This window comes from Prionailurus viverrinus, chromosome C1 (assembly GCF_022837055.1).
Source record: "Prionailurus viverrinus isolate Anna chromosome C1, UM_Priviv_1.0, whole genome shotgun sequence".
NCBI lineage: Eukaryota > Metazoa > Chordata > Mammalia > Carnivora > Felidae > Prionailurus > Prionailurus viverrinus.
In genome coordinates, this window is record NC_062568.1 from 54,665,409 (window position 1) to 54,685,185 (window position 19,777).

Consider the following 19,777-nt stretch of genomic DNA (forward strand, 5'->3'; position numbering starts at 1 on the left):
CCTACGCCGCCACGGCCGCTTATTGTCTCTCTCTTTCCACCCGGGGGCAAACAGGAAGCGCGCCGGCTGACCGAGCGACTGACGGGCATCCGGACCAATGAGCACTGCCGACCAAGAGCGTGGCGGCGAATGAGCGCGGAGAAGAGAGGCGGGACTTCCGGGCGGGCTGTCACCCTCTTCCCCCCTTTTGGGCTGGAGGCTCCACCTTTTGTGTTTCCCGCACAGTCAATCAAAATAGGAAAAAAAAATCCCCGGACCGCTCCGGCCGTGTCCGCCGCCGCTTCCCGCATCCTCTCCCGCCGCCGCCGCCTTCGCTCCTCACCATGTGTAAGGCGGCGGGGAGCCCCGCCTGAGGTGCCCTAAACACACTATGACCGGTACGTAAAGCCGAGAGAGAGCAACCCTTGCTGCCGCCGCCGCTGCCGCCGCCGCCGACCACAGCCAGCCCGGGGCCGCCGCCGCCGGCTCCCGGCCCCGTGTGTGCGACCGAGTGTCTGTGAGAGGCAGAAAGCCGCACTCCCTTCCGCCTCCCTCCCCTCCCGGCCAGCCACCGTCCACCCCTTAAGCCCCAGCAACGCCGTGTCCCTGCCGGGCCCTGGGGCGGGCGGCCCGGTCCGCCGGGAGCGCATCCCCCCGTGTGCGGGCGCGGGCGGCGGGCGGGCGTGTGTGAGTGACTGACGGTGCGAGAGGAGCGAGCGCGAGTGAGAGCGAGCGGCGCGAAGGGAAAGGGGAGGAGAGGAGAGGAGAGGGGGCAGGGGCAGCGCGGGGAGGAGGAGGAGGAGGGAAAGAGGAGGAGGAGGAGGGTTACAGGCAGCGGCGGGCGGGGGCAGCAGCAGGAGAGGAGGAGGGATCCGCCGCCGCCGCCGCCGGGGGGCGGGTGGGGGAGGGGAAGGGGACTCGGTCCGGGCTTTCGGAGTAATTTCGCCTCGGCCCGCGGGCCCCCTCCCTCTCCTCCACCCGCCTTCCTCCCCACCCCCACCCCCCCCGCGCTGTGCCTGCAGCTCCCGAAAAGCCCGTGAAACAAGAGGAAATGGCTGCCTTGGACGTGGACAGCGGCGGCGGCGGCGGCAGCGGCGGCGGCCACGGCGAGTATCTGCAGCAGCAGCAGCAGCAGCACGGAAACGGCGCGGTGGCGGCGGCGGCGGCGGCGGCCCAGGTGAGGAGCGGCTGAGCCCCGGCCCGGCTCCCCCCTAGCGCCGCTTTCTCCTCCCCTCGCCTCTCCCCTCCCTCCGCGCCTCTCTCCTCCCCTCCCCCCGCCCCGGGAGCTGCCCGCCCGAGGCGCCAACGCTCCGACCCCGCCCGCGCTCCCCCTCCCGCCGCCTTTTTGTGAGTGTTTGTGTGTGTGTGTGTGTGTGTGTGTGTGTGTGTGCGCGCGCGCGCGCCCGCGTGTGTGTGTGTGTGTGTGTGTGTGTGTGTGTGTGTGCGCGCGCGCGAGCGTGAGAGCGTGTGCGCCCTCCCGGGGGTGGGTTCCGGGCGGAAGGTGGAGGCCCGGCGCGCAGCCTGCCGCCCGCCTTCCCGCGGACGGTGGAGCTGGTGTGCGTGCGAGCGGGAGGACTCGAGCCGGAGTCGAGGAGGAGGAGGAGAGCGCGGGCTGGCGCTCGCCCGGGCGCAGCCTGCGAGGACCGAGGCGCACTTCCTGTGCGAGCGGCGGCCCGGCCCTAACCGCCACCCCCTCCCCCTGTCTCCCTCTCTGAACCCGCCCATCGGGGGTAGGACACTCAGCCGTCACCGCTCGCCCTGCTGGCCGCTACCTGCAGCAAGATAGGGCCGCCATCGCCGGGCGACGACGAGGAGGAGGCGGCTGCCGCAGCCGGGGCCCCCGCCGCCGCCGGAGCGGTAAGTCTCGCGCGCGCGGCCCGCCCCCGCCAAGGCCCTGGGCCCGCCATCCCGGGCCTGCGGCGCGCCCGCCTGCCCAAAAGGCCTCCCGGGCGCCCGCGTCTTCCGCGATACGGACGGATCGCGCAGCCGGGGCGCCCTTTCGGGTTCCTTAGCATGCCTCTGTGGATCAGAGGCCAGCCCCGGCTTTCTCTAAATTGTCACTGTGGCGCCTCGATCCAAATTCACTACAAAATGAAGTCAGAGAGGGCGGGGGTGGAGGACTCCAAAATGGATGTTTGAGCATTTCATATCAGTGCTGAAAACTCCTTCGCTGAACACTACAAAATTTTCAAGCACAGCCTATCGGCCATAGATAGTATCAACTACAGAGGCAGTGTCTTTAGTTTCTAGTGTTTTTGAACCTGGAGCTTTTTCTGCTGCAACTTACTAGTTCTTACTGATTTAAATCTTAAATTGCTAAAAAGAAACCAAAAAAGGAATGAAGGTTTAGTCTTTGAATTACCTTTCTGTATGCAGCAGTGAATACTTTGTGAGTGCTTTTTTTTTTAGTGGCCATTCTAAATTGATGAATTTTAGTTTTTGCAGATGACTTAAATTTGTGATTTTTCGTAAGTGGAGTAAGTGAAACATTTAATTCGCGACGGTTGAAATCCGCGAAGTTACTTAGACGATACTTTGGCTTTTGAAATTGAATATGGAATACCAGTGTTAGAAACAAAAGTACCTCTAAGGAATTGCATTTACATGCATACTAACGTATACTGTACGTACAGTTGAATGTGATTGGCAGAGCTGTATTTCCATTTTGTTATGATTACCGGTCTGATACAATGTGATGGGATCCTGTTCGTAGTGTTTTTAGTTTGGGGGCAGAGGGTGGAGCTGGTCAGTGTGTTTCATGAGTGCTTAATACAAATTAGCGAGACAAAATTTTTAAGACAATCAGTTGTGAATTTTATCTGTTTGAATCGTCGCTGTTGTGTTAAACATGTGGATGTGTTCACTTGTTAAGTAATTAAAACTTCTCCCAGTTTTTTTTTTTTTTTTTGAGGTGGATTATGGGAATTGGTTTGTGTAGAGATATTTTGAATAGTCACTATAGACAGAAAAGTTTGATATTTGGCATAGTCTGCAGGAAATTCTTAGTATGTCTAGGCACTAAAAGTGAAGCTAATGTTAAGCTATATTGTTAAATATTGTATTTGTATTTTTAGTGCTTCAAATTATATTGTAGAGGTATATGAGTAGTTTTAATGTCTTAGAAAGTATTTTAGGTTTTGTGCTTTTGTAAGCTGATTAAAATGTAAAAGCATAAAATTATATTTGTGAGAGGCATTGTTACTTTTAAACTTATGGATTGGTAAGCATTTTTTAACGAATTATTCCTCTAGGCCCATAGAGCCAAAACAAATGGTTTATCTTAAAAAAACCACTGTACAAGTAAAATTGTGAAGCAGATTGCTTCTACTTATCTTTTAAAATATTTTCAATTAGAACAAAAACTTGTAACCACAACTTAGCAAGTGTATATAGCTCACTGTTAGGGGAGGGGGAGGGGAGGAGTGAAGGAGGAAGTTATGGGTGAAAAATATGTATATGTATATGTACTTGTAGATGGGAATCTCAGCCCTGGGAGTAGAACACTGTCTCTAGTCTCATCCTCCTGTGGCCATATACTTGTAGGGAGCTTGTTTCCTTGCCTCTTTGACTCCTCCTCTCAGTTACCAAATCTCTACTGACATCACATTTCCCGCCAGATGAACGTGAACTAGAATCAGTAGGAGCACTTTTTTCTTTGTATGTTTGGTATGCATGCATAAATTTTTTTCACCGAGTAGAATTAGCAAGACTGGCTTGAGTATGTTTGCCTTAGCAAGTGGGAAAATTAGTTTTCCATTTTAAAAATGAATTTCAGACATGTACATCTCAGAAAATGAAAAAATTTAAGCAATTTTTATGGGCATTTTTTTCTACTTAAAAATGTGCTTAGGTAATCTAACTGTAATCACTCAAATTACTGGGAATCATGAGAGGCCTGTTAAGAGCTTTTGTAGCTGTGCTTTTTTAAAATTTTATTTTGCAATAATTTTATATTTATAGAAAAGTTGCAAAGATAGAACTGGGAGTTACATTATACCCTTCACCCAGCCTCCCCTAATGTTAATATAACCATGTTTGTCAAAACTAGGAAAGTAACAATAATACAGTATTATTAACTAAATTACAGACTTCATTCTCATTTTACTTTTTTCCCCACTAATGCCCATTGTCTGTTCCAGGATCTAATCCAGGGTAACACTTTGCATATAGTATTGTGTATGAAATCAAGTGGAAATGTACACATAAAATTCAACTTTATGCTAGTTGAGTTTGGTATTTTAAGATTAAAAGGGCATTGAAAAGCCAGTGAGCTACACTGGAGATTTGTTTTAAGTTTTGTTTAAGTATTTTGAATTTAGAATTTGTTATAATATGTTAGGGGTTCTTTCTGGATCCTGGCCAAGAATGTTTGGTTACCTTCAGACCAGTGTTGAATAGGTCTAATCATAAGGCATTCTCAACTGTAATGTTCCACAGCATGGACTCCCAAAGTTGGTTTGATGTCAAAGCCCTTTTTGTACTTTATTATTAAAAGTTGTTTAAAAATAAATCAAGAAATATAAGAAGTAGACCTTTATGTCACATTAATTTGTCCAATCTGTATTCATGTGAGTTTCTGGATTATTTATTTGCTTATTTCATTTGTACTTCAAGTTGTGATCAGTTAATTGGGTAATTGTTTTTATTTGAAGTTGGTTTGAGTTCTTTAGTGTTCCTTGAAGATTTTAAGAAACTTGAGTCGTTCTTAGTTTCTTTCCACCTTAGCTTCACACTTGTTTTTGTTTCCAGTAACACTTTGTCCTTGCCGGGTTCTGGCTTTCACAAAGCCATTTGTGGGAACTGAGAAGTTAATAATCCTTTCCAAATGCTATGCAATAAGTGCTATGCATTTTTCCCCCCTTCCACAGGTATTATCTGAGAAGATAGCCTCTTTTTTTTTTTCCCCCCATTCAACTGCTCCTCCCCCCTCCATTTTTATGCCTGGTTGCACTGGAGAAAGCCCTTGTAATGAATTGCTATAGCAACGTCCTAGGGCTACTCTTGGTTTTGGTCCTTTTTACGGTGTGATTATGTGTTTATGTACAGAGGGAGACCTAAGAGTACCTTCAAGTTACAACTTTTTACGATAATGCCAACTTCCATGTCAGCTTGGTGTTTGTTAGTTGTCTGATAAGAATATGAAGAGTTACTGAGACAAACACTGGTGGATTTTTCTTGAGAGTTATCTTGAACCTAAACCAAATGCTAGTTCTTGCCTGGGTTATGTGTTTTTAGGTCTCTCTTCTTTTGTTTCTGTAGTGTTTCCAATAAGCCTAACATTAGTGTTTCCAATAGCTTAACATCACATGTTTTTACTTCGGTCTCTTGATTTTATGAATCGTCATCTCTTTGAGTGGGGTGCTGCTAATGAAATTTCTCTTACAAATGAATGGGCTTAGTAAAGGCTCTATAGTTTTGAAAGTTTGGGGGGACTTACTGTTGAATTATGGAAAGAAATTGGTTTAAAATTGGGAGTTTTTCATGGAAGACTTTAATATCTCAAGGTCAGTTTTATTGATCCATTCTTTCTGTCATTTTCTTTGCAGTGATTTTAAAGTAAATACTTTTAACTATTCATTCAATAAATATTTGCTGATCTTTATGCCAGGGATTGTACTAGGCATTCAAATCATGCTGTGTCCTCATAATCTGAGTAATCATAATGATAGGATTTTAGGATAGTGCTTTATAGCATAGTGGTTTATAGCATAGTGGTTTATAGTTTATAAAGCATAATGCTTTATTTTGATTCTTAAGATCCTGTGAGGTAATAATTTTCCCCCTTTTTTTTTTTTAAGTTTTTAAAACTTATTTTGAGAGAGCGGGCGTGTGGGCTCTCTCGCTCAAACAGGAGGGGGAGGGGCAAAGAGAGAGGGAGAATCCAAGCAGGCTCTGTGCCCTGTCAGCGCAGAGCCTGAAGCAGGGTTTGAACTCCAGATCGGTGAGATCCTGACCGGAGTCAAAATCAAGAGTGAGTTGCCTAACCAACTGAGCCATTCAGGTGTCCCAGTTTTCCCATAAAAAAAAATTTTTTTATGTTTATTTATTTTTGAGAGAGAGAGAGACAGACAGACAGACAGACAGCACCAGTGGGGGAGGGGCAGAGAGAGAGGGAGACAAAATCTGAAGCAGGCTCCAGGTTGTCAGCACAGAGCCCAACGCAGGGCTTGAACTCAACAGCTGCAAGATGATGGCCTGAGCTGAAGTCGAAGGCTTAACTGAATGCTTAACCGACTGAGCCACCCAGGTGCCCCCCCCCCCATTTTTTTTTTTTAATTTTTTTTTCAACATTTATTTATTTATTTTTGGGACAGAGAGAGACAGAGCATGAACGGGGGAGGGGCAGAGAGAGAGGGAGACACAGAATCAGAAACAGGCTCCAGGCTCTGAGCCATCAGCCCAGAGCCCGACGCGGGGCTTGAACTCACGGACCGCGAGATCGTGACCTGGCTGAAGTCGGACGCTTAACCAACCGACTGCGCCACCCAGGCGCCCCCACCCCCATTTTTAACATAAGAAAATTGAGTCCTGCTTTAAATCACACACAATCCCACAGTTTTAGCTAGAAGTCAGTTCTTTTCTTTATAATGTAATATACTTACCTCCTCCAAACATAATTGTGGCTTAAACCATGAAAGTCTAATAGTTTTCTGATTCAGTGTTTTTCCTCCAGTTCTATTAAAAAAATTAATATTGGTAAATTTTTTAAAACTAAATTTATTTCGTTTAAAAGATCCCTTTTGCCTGTCTCTTGCTTAAATTATTTGTTGCTGTTTTTCTTCCCTCTGGGTTTGTGCTTCATAAATATTTCTTATGTATGCATTTCTCCTTAGGTTTATTCAAAAAGTTCAGATGCATCATGCTGTGTTACTTAACATTTGGGGATTTCCCTTCAATTAATGACCTGCATTTTTGGGAAAAGTGGTACCACAATTTATTTTATTTAACTTCTGGATCCTTGGATAGTACTTAGTCAGATTTGTCATTTGAGTAGTTATATTTATTTTCAAGGAATTTCTTGACTAAAAAGCTGTTCACTGATGGTTGATTATTTGCCTTTACTACTATTTTGTAAAAAAAAAAAATACTTCAGATGCCATAAATTTGACTTTTTTTAAAGAATGAAAAAAGATAAAATGCCAGTATGATAAAACAATCTGTACCTGAGATACTGTATTCTTTGATATAAGTTGAATAATTGTAAATTTAATGCTGGTCAAAATTCAGAGGTGAATAACAACCTTAGGAAGATAAAGGTTGGATATTAGACATATTTTAGTGTAGATTTCAGTATAAAGTCTAGATGTAAATGTCTTTAGATTATTTAAGATGCCAAGAGACTGAAATGAAACATGAATTATTACTCAGATATTGAGAACGATGACTTAAGCTTATAATTCCTATACCAGATAGAAGTTGAAGAATGACATGCAACTTTAATGACTGGTCTTCATTTTAGTAATTTAAGTTTGATAAGTTTAAATGTTTGTATTTAAAAGATGATTATTTTAGTTGAAGCTTACACATTTGTACTGGGTCCCACAGTTTATCTGTCTTTAGTCTCTTCCGCCTTTCTTTCAGTCTCCTTCACTGGGCCTTAGTTTATCTTTATAAAACACAGATCCTGATTGCATCACTTGCTTAAAAACCTTTTATAGCTTTCATTTATTATCTGCAGGATAAAGTCCAAACTCCTTAGCAGGATCTACAAAGCCATTAACTACAGGCCTTGATAAAAATGTCTTGTTCCCCATTACTTTTCTCTATGAATATGAGCCTTTTCTGGATTCTCTTGAACTCCACAAACTGTCCATTCTTTAGAATTTCCTTTTGTTTGTGAATATTTTTTTATGCCTTTATTAATGCCCCTATCTCTCTTTCCTAGATGCCTACAGTGAAATCATAAATTTATTCTAAGAGTACTTTAAATATCTCGTGTGATACCTCCCCCCCCCCCCCCCCCCAATCTTCTATGTTCCCCTTCTATGGCTAGTGCACACCTATATTCACATAGTAGTAGCATGTATTTCTGTGTCTGCTTGGATAAACTGTGAACCATTTAAAATAGAGAGTGTGTGTTTCATGTGCTTACTCATGCTTATTTCAACTTGGCACATATGCTCAAATGTCTTGAATTGAGTTATTAAACTGTGGTTCATCCATTGAAATACATGCTTTTCAACTATGCGTCTGCATTAGAATTAGGTAGTGAGTTTCTTTAAGAAACTTTTAAAATCTGGTTCTACAATATTTGCATTAAGTTTTGTGGACTGGTTTATACTGAGAGAACAGTATATGTCTTAACTGTTTTTTATGGTCATAGACCTCCTTTGAGAATACAGTGTAACCCTAGATTATCCTTCTGCTCCCCAGTTGTACTTTCTCAAAAAGTTGCTGTGTTATTTTAGAGGATTCAGAGATCCCTTGAAGCCCAAGCATGGGTCCTAGGTTGAGAATGCTGGACTAGATTTGCTTATGTTTTCATTGTCTAGTGATAAGCATAGTCATAGGAATTCACATATAGATGGAGAAGGAAGTGGCATAGGAATGACTTTATTTTGAGGATAATTCATATAAGGTCTTATTCTCTGTGTCTTTACCCTTGATCTTAGTGGGAGACAAGTTTGGTATGAATTAAAGGCCTAGGTTCTGTAGTTAGACTTGGCCTAGTTTTAAATCCTATCTTGGCCATTTGATAGCTGTGTGATATTTCTCAGTTTTTCATTTGTGAAATGAGAATAGTGATAACACCTACCTAACAAAATTGCTGTAAGGAGTAGATGATAATAATCTCATAAATCACTATCATAGTACTTGGCCTTAAAAGAACGGCTCCAATGTGAGACATTACCTTTATTTTCTTAAAAAATTTTGCCCTTTGATGTTGATGTGTAAGATTTTATTGCTTTCTGCTTTCCTGTGTTGCTCAATCTGTAAAATATGAGGATGTTTACTAAATTCTGTTACGTAACAGAATACACAATGTATATGTCTGTCATTTTCCTGCAAACATAAATAGAGTAGTAGATAAAATCATGTCTGTATCCTCCAGCTTTTAGATTCTGGAAAAACCTTTCAGGTGGAGTGACTTTGCCATGTGGTCACAGGGCAATAATCTTTCCTCATTAAAAAATTTTAAGGTCTCATATTTTTTTTGTAGTTCATGGGAAAAGTAAAGAATATGATGGCTTGCTAATGGAATAGTCCTAGCCAAGAGTTTACTCTGGAGGACATTAATATGTGCCATAAAAGGGGAGCTTTAATAGCTTGACTTAAGGTTTATAGCAGTAATACACAAATCTTAATTTTTCTTATTTAGGTGATTTGATAACACTGTACTGGTTATGTTTCCTTTTTGTACACAAATATAATGTACTGATTTAGTGATACGTATTTTAGTATATATATTTTTTGAACTCCTCAGTGTTTGTGATAATGTTTGGTTTGAGCGGTTCATAATCTTTTCTAGCCACCTGTATTTTTATTTAACTGTATGGATTAGAGATCATAGGTGAGGGAATAGAAGACCAGTTTGTGGTCATAAAACAAAGAACACTCTGAATTTTTTTCCTGCTCAAATAGCATGGGTTATCTTTGTAATAATTAACAAAATTGGAAATAATAGTAAATATTATGGTTTATATAGTACTGTCTCAGTATTTGAAGTCTACTGTGTTACTAAGAGAACTTTTAATTTCAGGTAGTAGGATTTATGTCAGTTTTTAAGATTTTTTTGAGGATTGATTCAAATATTTCACAGACATATATCGCATAACATTTTTTGTTTTCTTTATCCAGACAGGCGATTTGGCTTCTGCACAGTTAGGAGGAGCACCAAACCGATGGGAGGTTTTGTCAGCCACACCTACAACTATAAAAGATGAAGCTGGTAATCTAGTACAGATTCCAAGTGCTGCTACTTCGAGTGGGCAGTATGTCCTTCCCCTTCAGAATTTGCAGAATCAGCAAATATTTTCAGTTGCACCAGGATCAGATTCATCAAATGGTACAGTGTCCAATGTTCAATATCAAGTAATACCACAGATTCAGTCAACAGATGGTCAGCAAGTTCAGATTGGTTTCACAGGCTCTTCAGATAATGGGGGTATAAATCAAGAAAGTGGTCAAATTCAGATCATTCCTGGCTCTAATCAAACCTTGCTTGCCTCTGGAACACCTCCTGCTAATATCCAGAATCTCATACCACAGACTGGTCAAGTCCAGGTTCAGGGAGTTGCAATTGGTGGTTCATCTTTTCCTGGCCAAACCCAAGTAGTTGCGAATGTGCCTCTTGGTCTGCCAGGAAATATTACCTTTGTACCAATCAATAGTGTCGATCTAGATTCTTTGGGACTCTCGGGCAGTTCTCAGACAATGACTGCAGGCATTAATGCCGATGGACATTTGATAAACACAGGACAAGCTATGGATAGTTCAGACAATTCAGAAAGGACTGGTGAGCGGGTTTCTCCTGATATTAATGAAACGAATACTGATACAGATTTATTTGTGCCAACATCTTCTTCATCACAGTTGCCTGTAACTATAGATAGTACAGGTATATTACAACAAAACACAAATAGCTTGACTACTTCTAGTGGGCAAGTCCATTCTTCAGATCTTCAGGGAAATTATATCCAGTCGCCTGTTTCTGAAGAGACACAGGCTCAGAATATTCAGGTTTCTACAGCGCAGCCTGTTGTACAACATCTACAACTTCAAGAGTCTCAGCAGCCAACCAGTCAAGCCCAAATTGTGCAAGGTATTACACCACAGACAATCCATGGTGTGCAAGCCAGTGGTCAAAATATATCACAACAGGCTTTGCAAAATCTTCAGTTGCAGCTGAATCCTGGAACCTTTTTAATTCAGGCACAGACAGTGACCCCTTCTGGACAGATAACTTGGCAAACATTTCAAGTACAAGGGGTCCAGAACTTGCAGAATTTACAAATACAGAATACTGCTGCCCAGCAAATAACTTTGACGCCTGTTCAGACACTCACGCTTGGTCAAGTTGCAGCAGGTGGAGCCTTGACTTCAACTCCAGTTAGTCTAAGCACTGGTCAGTTGCCAAATCTACAGACAGTTACAGTGAACTCTATAGATTCTACTGGTATACAGCTACACCCAGGAGAGAATGCTGACAGTCCTGCAGGTGAGTCTTAAGTCATGTCATGCCATAGATCAGTGATTTGTTAACATGTAGGGATATTTTTTGGTTTAAGGTGTTTTCAGTATCTGGGTATCTTTAAAGGTGATGATACATTTCCCTATGTTTGTATGAAAGGTAGACATCAAAGTGTCTTCCAGATTGTTCTTCACTGAAAAGTTTTGAAGTCAAGGATTCATTTCTCCATTATGCCAAGTATGTTTGTAGTTTTTCCCCAATTTTATATCTGTTTTCACCTTTGATTGGTGTTGATTGGTGGCATTACAAAATTTTTATTTGGCAGGTAAGGTGTCTTGGTTGTGCTTGGTGTGATGTAAGTTAAATGTTTTATGCATTATTTTTGGTTGGGGAATTAGGTTGGCATGGTGAAAACATAGCACTGGGAGCCAAGACTGTCTGTCTCCCCTACTACCTAGCTGTGATTTTGGCCAAGTTACTTTTTCTCTTGCAAACTTGGTTTTCTCATTACATAAAATGGGGTTGTTGGACTAGGTGACTATATCTAGGGTGCCTTCCAGACCTAAAATTCTTTGATTTTGTGATAGTTTATTCTTACAGGTGTGTAGCCGAGCATTAAATTTAACCATGCTAGATACATGGCTATTGATAGTATGGGTAGAAATCTCAGAAGTCTATTTTTCGAATGTTGTGTAGAAATTAAACAGTTGTAAAAGAGATGGTATCCTTATTACTTTAATGTTCTTTAGATAACGTTTTATTGAGTGTTTTGATGTGCACTAAATCCTTAGTTTTACTCTTCTATTTTGTATTTGGGTTATTGTGTTGATTGTACTACTATTATAACCTGAGTGAGTCAAAGATTCCAAACTCTTACATTAGGACACTTGAATTTAATTTTTTGAAGTAATTCCCATCACCATAGATACTACTTTTTTTCTTTGAAGAAATTTGTCATACATGCTTAGAAAATCAGAATTGTTCTGAAGCCTCAGATCTGTACTTGGCAAGACTTTAATTGCATTTGAGCCTCCTGAAGCAGTGGTTTAGAGCAGCCATTATAAAAGCATGGTCTATGGATCCCTGGGGGATCCCAGAAATCCTCTCAGAGGTCCTTGATGTCAAGGACACCACTTTTCATAATACTGATGTTATTTGCCTTTTGCATCATGTTGACATTTCCCTGATGGTGGCTAAAATGGCTTCTGTCCTGGCAAAAATGAAAGTAGTACCACTTCCAGGCTTGTTGTATTCTTCATGACCATGTGCTTGCAGTTAAAGAAAAATGCTATTTTCACTGAAGAATGACCTTGATGAACCAGTCAAAATAGTTGTTTTTACTAAATCTTGACTCGAGTGCAGCATGTCTTTTTTAAAAAAATAGCTTTACTGAAGTACAAGTCACATACCGTAAAGTTCACAATTCACTCTTTAAAGTATATAATTCAGTGTTGTTTTTTTTTTTTAATGTAATCACACTTGTACAGCCATCATCACCATCTAATTTTAGAGCATTTTCATCACCCCGCAAAAAAAAAAAACAAAAAAAACCCATGCCCATCAGCAGTCACTCCTCATTCCCTCCCTCCTCTTAACCCCTGGCAACTGTTAATCTACTTTCTGTCGCTTTGGATTTGCCTGTTCTGGATTTGCCGATTATTTCAGATAAGTGGAATCATGCATTTTGTGGCTTCTTTGTGTCTGACTTCTTTCATTTAATATAATAATTTCAAGTTTCATCTGTATTGTAGCCTGGGCCAGTATTTCATTCCTTTTTGTGGCTGAATTATACTCCATGGTATAGATATACCTCATTTTACTCATTTACCTGTTGACAGACAGTGTTTCTACCTTTTGGCTATTGTGAATAATGCTGCTGTGAACATTTGAGGACAGTTTTTATGTGGACATGTTTTTATTTATTTGGGGTATATACTAAGGAGTGGAATTGCTGGATTGTTTGGTAACTATGTTTCACATTTTGAAGAGCTGCTTACCAAACTTTTTCCAAAGCGGCTGCACCATTTCACGTTCTTACCAACACCCGTTACTATCTTTTTTCATTTTTTTATTATTTTTTTAATGTTTATTTATTTTTGAGAGAGAGAGAGTGACAGAGTGTGAGTGGAGGAGGGACAAAGAGAGAGGGAGACACAGAATCCAAAGTGGGTTCCAGGCTCCGAGCTGTCAGCACAGAGCTGGATGTGGGGCTTGGACTTACCAATGGTGAGATCATGACCTGAGCCAAAGTCGGATGCTTAACTGACTGAGCCACCCAGGCACCCCTCTTTTTGATTATAGCCATCTTAGTGGATGTGAAGTGCTGTCTCGTATTTAATTTGCAGTTCCTGCTATGTCTTTGTAATATTCTTTGTGACAAAATGGGAACTATGCTTTAATGAAGCAATTTCTACGTCATACCATAAACAAGATGATTATCTTTAAAAAAATTTCTTTTCCAATTGTGCAGTTGTGTGAGTTGCAAGGTGAACTAAATGCTATTTTTGTGAAAGAGTGTTTTTACTTGAAAGAACAACTGACAAACTATGGTTAATGAGAGACTCATGTATTTAAGTGCAAATATTTTCTCAAAAAAAAAAAAAAAAGATTTAAGTGAGCCTATCACTTAAGGAAAAAAGCCTAACAGTATTTGCTACCAATGATAAAATTTGGGTTTTCCAGTGAAAATTAGAATTTTGGAAAACTCAAGTTTATTTCTGTGAACTTGATTGCTTGTTAATAATTACTTTTTTGATGAGATGGATATGATATTAATAAATAGGATTTGATACTGTATTATAACAAAATGTGCCAACATTTGGAAGATCTGTGTGATAACTCAGTGAACCAGTAGTTGTCAGATAACCAGTTCATGTTACAAAATCACGCAGCAGTAAAAAGATCCATTCAAAGTTTGAGATACACCTGTAACAAGTGTATGGAAAGTTTATCAATATGGTTTCAGATTTTACACTGCCACTGACTTATAAGAAACTGCCACTTGTCAAGTTTGATACAGTATCAAAGAATACCCACAATTGACTGAAAGACAAATTATTTCTTCCTTTTCTAGCCACGTATCTTTGTAAGACTAGATATTCTATGCTTCAGCCCAAACCACATGTTGCAAACAGATAGAATGTAGAGGCAAGTATGAGACTCTAGTTGTTTTCTTTTAACCTAGATATTCACAAAAATGTAAAACATGGTGTCTCATTAAACTTTTTGTTTATATTTTTGGAAAATCATTTTTCATAAAATGTTAATTTATGTTGACATAATAATTTACTATTTTTAAACAAAACAATTACAGTGTGTCATAAATTTTAATATGGTAAATATCAAAACATATAACCTACACAAACAAAGTTTTCGAGACTTCAGTAATATTTAAGAGTTTAGAAGGAGTTCTGAGACCAAAAAGTTTGAGAATGACAGACTTCTGAAGATTTAGCTGGTAGTTTTTCGAAACCAGTTTTTTTTTTTTTTTCCCCCAACGTTTATTTTTGGGACAGAGAGAGAGCATGAATGGGGGAGGGGCAGAGAGAGAGGGAGACACAGAATCGGAAACAGGCTCCAGGCTCTGAGCCATCAGCCCAGAGCCTGACACGGAGCTCGAACTCCCGGACCGCGAGATCGTGACCTGGCTGAAGTCGGACACTTAACCGACTGTGCCACCCAGGCGCCCCCTAAATCAGTTTTTAAAGCTTGAATAAAGTTAAGGTTGTGGAGATCTGTACATGTTAGAAAAACATCCCTAGGGAATTTATTTGTGATTTTGTGGATTTATGTTGGTCATAAATCAGTGTTACAAAGCACCAAATACTTCAAATACATTACTTCTAAAATACTATCAGAATAACAACACTGTAGGAATTAAATATGAAGTGGACTTTTTAAAGTGGTAATTGAGGGGCGCCTGGGTGGCGCAGTCGGTTAAGCGTCCGACTTCAGCTAGGTCACGATCTCGTGGTCCGTGAGTTCGAGCCCCGCGTCAGGCTCTGGGCTGATGGCTCAGAGCCTGGAGCCTGTTTCCGATTCTGTGTCTCCCTCTCTCTCTGCCCCTCCCACGTTCATGCTCTGTCTCTCTCTGTCCCCAAAATAAATAAACGTTGAAAAAAAATTTTTTTTTAAAGTGGTAATTGAGTTTATTGAATGGTGGCAAGGAAGGGTAAAATAAAAGAAGGCTAAAATAAAAGAAGGCCATTAAAAGTGAATTTTGTTCCAGTTTTAAAGGAATGGGGAAATTTTTTGAGAAAGTAGAATGAGAATAAATGCTGCATAGTATACAACAGCATATTTAGCAGTGAAACCCAGGAAATTTTAATTTGGGGGAGATTTGGTGATAGGAAAACTATCCCTTCGTGTGTTGGAGTTTTAATTGGCAAGAAGCAAGATAAATTATTTTAGGATGTGTTTTAGTTGAAAATAAGAATAAGGTTTTTTAAATCTGTGTTAGAGCATAGTATGCCCAGATGAAATGCTTCAAATACTTTTACATCATTGGTTTGAATTTTTGTTTTTGTTAAGTATGTAACAATTTTACAATAAATGAGAAGACACAGATTTTTTACTGGGGCTCTGGAATTGCTTTGACTTTGTTTTTCTTAAGTTTCCCTTTAACAAAAATGACCAGCTCCTGCCTGTTTAAGGCAGTGCATCTGACTCTGGGCCCCTTCTCATGATGGGTATGTTTAGTGCCTCTTATCCCTTAGAAACCAGACTGAACATAGAGCAGCTCATCATGCCCCAAGTTGCAACCCCACTCACTTATTATATTTCTGTTTTTTTCCCGTTGAGAAATGCATGCTGTTTTAGAGAAGTTCTGTTTTTTGAAGTTTTATTTTGTCTACCATTGCTGTGTATTTGAAAATCAGTGGGGAGAGACAAAGTATGGATTTATGTCTCTTTCCAACATTTTTTCTGGTCAGAAAATGTCCCCAGAGTTCACACCAAGACTGCCTTTACTCAGGCTCTCAAATTTTAGTTCTCTACCAGATTTTGTTATATAAATACAAATTTATCCTTCAAGACTGGGCACATTTAAAATTCAGTCAGGTGTTTGAGGTAGGAAGAAAGGTTTATGGAAATCATTGCTTCTTTCTTTTTCTTTCTTTTTTATTTTTAAATTTACATCCAAGTTAGCATACAGTGCAACAGTGATTTCAGGAGTAAACTCCCCAGTGCCCCCTACCCATTCAGCGCATCACCCCTCCCACAACCCCTCCACTAACCCTCTGCCTGTTCTTCACATTTAAGAGTCTCCCATGTTTTTGTCCCCTTACCTGTTCACATATCATTCCTGCCTCCCTTCTCTTGTATTCATCTTCTCTGCCTCTTAAAATCCTCATATGAGTGAAGTCACATGACATCTGTCCTCCTCTGACCAACCAGTTTCACCTAGCATAATACCCTCTAGTTCCATCCACGTAGTTGTAGATGGCAAGACCACTTTTTTTTGACCACCGAGTAAAACTCCATTGTGTATATATATACCATATCTTCTTTATCTTTTCATCCATCATGGACACCTTGGCTCTTTCCATACTTTGGCCGTTGTTGATAGCGCTGCTGTAAACATTGGGGTGCATGTGCCCCTTTGAAACAGCACACCTGCATCCCTTGGGTAGATACCTAGTAGTGCAATTGCTGGGTCGTAGGGTAGTTCTGTTTTTAATCCTTTGAGGAACCTCCATATTGTTTTCCAGAGTGCCTGCACCAGTTTGCATTCCCACCAGCAGTGCAAAAGAGATCCTTTTTCTCCGCATCCTTGCCAGCATCTGCTGTTGCCTGAGTTGTCAGTGTTAGCCATTCTGACAGGTGTGAGGTGGTATCCCATTGTGGTTTTGATCTGCATTTCCCGGATGACGAGTGATGTTGAGCATTTTTTCATGTGTCGGTTGGCCATCTGGATGTCTTCTTTGGAGAAGTGTCCATTCACGTCCCTTGCCCATTTCTTCACTGGATCATTTGTCCCCTGGGTGTTGAGTTTGACAAGCTCTCCATAGATCCTGGACACCAAGTCTCCATCTGACACGTCGTCTGCAAACATCTCCCATTCTGTCAGTTGCTTTCCAGTTCTGCTGATTGTTTCTTTTGCTATGCAGAAGCTTTTTATTTTGATGAGCCCCAGTACATTTTTGCGTTTGTTTCCCTTGCCTCCGGAGATGTGTTGAGTAAGAAGTTGCTGTGGCCAAGGTCAGAGAGGTTTTTTGCCTGCTTTCTCCTCGAGGATTTTGATGGCTTCCTGTCTTACATTTAGGTCTTTCATCCATTTTGAGTTTATTTTTGTGTATGGTGTAAGAAAGTGGTCCAGGTTCATTCTTCTGCATGTCGCTGTCCAGTTTTCCCAGCACCACTTGCTAAAGAGACTGTCTTTATTCCGTTGGATATTCTTTCCTGCTTTGTCAAAGATTAGTTGGCCATATGTTTGTGAGTCCATTTCTGGGTTCTCTGTTCTGTTCCATTGATCTGAGTGTCTGTTTTTGTGCCAGTACCATACTGTCTTGATGATTACAGCTTTGTAATACAGCTTGAAGTCTGTCTTCTTTCTTTTTTTTTTTTTTTAAGGTTTTTAATTTATTTTTAGAGAGTGTGTGCATGTGAGTTGTGGGGGGTGGGGGGCAGAGAAAGAGAGGAAGAGAGAGAATCCCAAGCATGCTCCGTCAGCAACACAGAGCCTAGTGTGGGGCTCAATCCCACAAACCCTGAGGTCATGATTTGAGCCCAAATCAAGAGTCAGATGCTTAACCAAGTGAGCCACCCAGGCACCTCTCATTACTTCTTTAGAGCAAAAAGCCTCATGTTTGGAATTTCCTATTACCCTTGGATAACTGCATAGTTGTGGACTAATTGGTAGCTGTGCTTTTTAAAATTATAGGGAGAAAATGGAAGCATTACAAAAAGTTGGACTTTTAAAACTTTTCATAGTTAAGTGTTGAAGGGCAAGGGTAAAAGAGAAAAATGTGTCAACTACTATTTAGGTGTTTTTAGATACATAATGTAATTCTTTCTTGCAATAATCTTGTTACTTTTCTAACATTTGGGTAGAGAAGGAAACTGGCCCAAGGCTTTTACAACTAGCCTTTGTGGGTTTTCTGTTTTTTTGTTTTGTTTTGTTTTTTGCCATACTACACTGATTTGATGTTCTGCTATTTAATTTACATCAGTATGTTTTTTTTTTTCTTTCATTTTTTGGAGGAAGGTACTAGCCTTATTGTATTTTTTTCATGGTAAGTGTAGGGGAAAATATCTTCTGGAATATTTTTATTGGTGATTATAACAAAGTGAAAGTAATAATTTTTGGTTTTATCTAATTAATCACATGTCAGAATTGGCTGATTATAGGAATGGACAAATGCTGCTAAAAGGCCAAAACTATTGCTTGAAAAACAGAATGTATGGTGGGAAATGCAGTCTTTGTAGAGCTAAAGAATGGAAAAAAACATGAATGACTGTGATCCATGATGATTTAAGGTAATTGGTAAATCTTTTAGCCCTCTTATACAAATAGAGGATCAACCTAGCTACTGTTTTATGTAGGCCTTAAAGTGTTTTATTTAACACAATCTGAGGATCTTTTAGTTAGATATTATTCAGTATACCCTGCTTTGTTTCTAATTATGAACTCTTCGTTTGTGATCTGTATACTGTATATGCATGTCATGGTCTTTCACTAAATTTTGGAAATTTCTAAAATTTTTATTTTAAAGCTTGGGAAAATCATTCATACTCTGATTTCCCCAGTACTTTTTATTCATTCAGTTGTGTGTATTTTCTGTACTTATTGAAGTTGCTTTATCTGCTTATGAAAGTGTAGTATATGATTGGTATGGAAAATAAAAACATTATGGAAATAGTTTTTTCTTTTTGGAAATTTTTTTAAATGTTACTTTATTTTGAGAGAGTGCTCACACGTGCAAGAAGTGGAGGGGCAGAGAGAGAATTCCAAGCCAGCTCTGAGCTGTCAGTGCAGAGTCTGATGGTGGGCTTGATCTCATGTAATGTGAGATCATGACCTAAGCTGAAATCCAGAGTTGGATGCTTAACTGATTGAGCCACCCATGCACCCCTCTTTTTGAAAATTTTAATGTAGAATGTGGAAGTCTCTAATCTCTTCTCAAGATAAAACATGGTGTCATGTATGTTTTTTAATATTATAATTATATTGCCTGTACAGTTTTTTAATCCTGCTTAATTTTTAGTTCCTTTTTTTTTTTTTTTAAACAGGATGAACATACCTGCTAAGTATTTAAGTCAGGAATTATATCCTATTTAATTATCTATTAATATCGATAAAAGTCACCCCACATGAGGAAGGAAGAGCCAAGAATCAGATTCACTGCTTAAAACCAACAGCTGGCAGGTGTCTGGGTGGCTCAGTTGGTTAAGCATCCAACTCTTGATTTCGGCGCAGGTCATGATTCCAGGGTCGTGGGATCAAGCCCTGCATCAAGGTTGCTTAAGATTTTCTCCCTCTTCCTCTCTGCCCTTCTTCCCTCCTTGCATGTGTGTGCTCTCCCTCAAATAAACAAACAAACAAAACCAAAACCAAGAGCTGGAGTACAGCTCCCTTTTGTTAGAGGGGAGTTTAAAACAGTGTAGGTCTCTGTTACTCCAAGGTATGGCTTAAATGAGGCTGTACACTTAGAGAAATGTGAAGAAGTT

General features: G+C 40.6%; 1 protein-coding gene across 1 annotated transcript in view; it reads left to right on the forward strand.

Moving 5' to 3' along the window:
• The first annotated feature begins 213 nt into the window (after positions 1-213).
• Positions 214-19,777, forward strand: part of SP3 (Sp3 transcription factor) — a 60,166-nt gene continuing 40,602 nt past the window's right edge. Inside the window, exons 1-4 of the mRNA XM_047870984.1 lie at positions 214-377; positions 1,002-1,156; positions 1,714-1,836; positions 9,778-11,137. Coding sequence (XP_047726940.1) covers positions 371-377; positions 1,002-1,156; positions 1,714-1,836; positions 9,778-11,137 — 1,645 coding nt within the window. The 5' untranslated portion in view covers positions 214-370. The remainder of the gene's footprint in view (positions 378-1,001; positions 1,157-1,713; positions 1,837-9,777; positions 11,138-19,777) is intronic.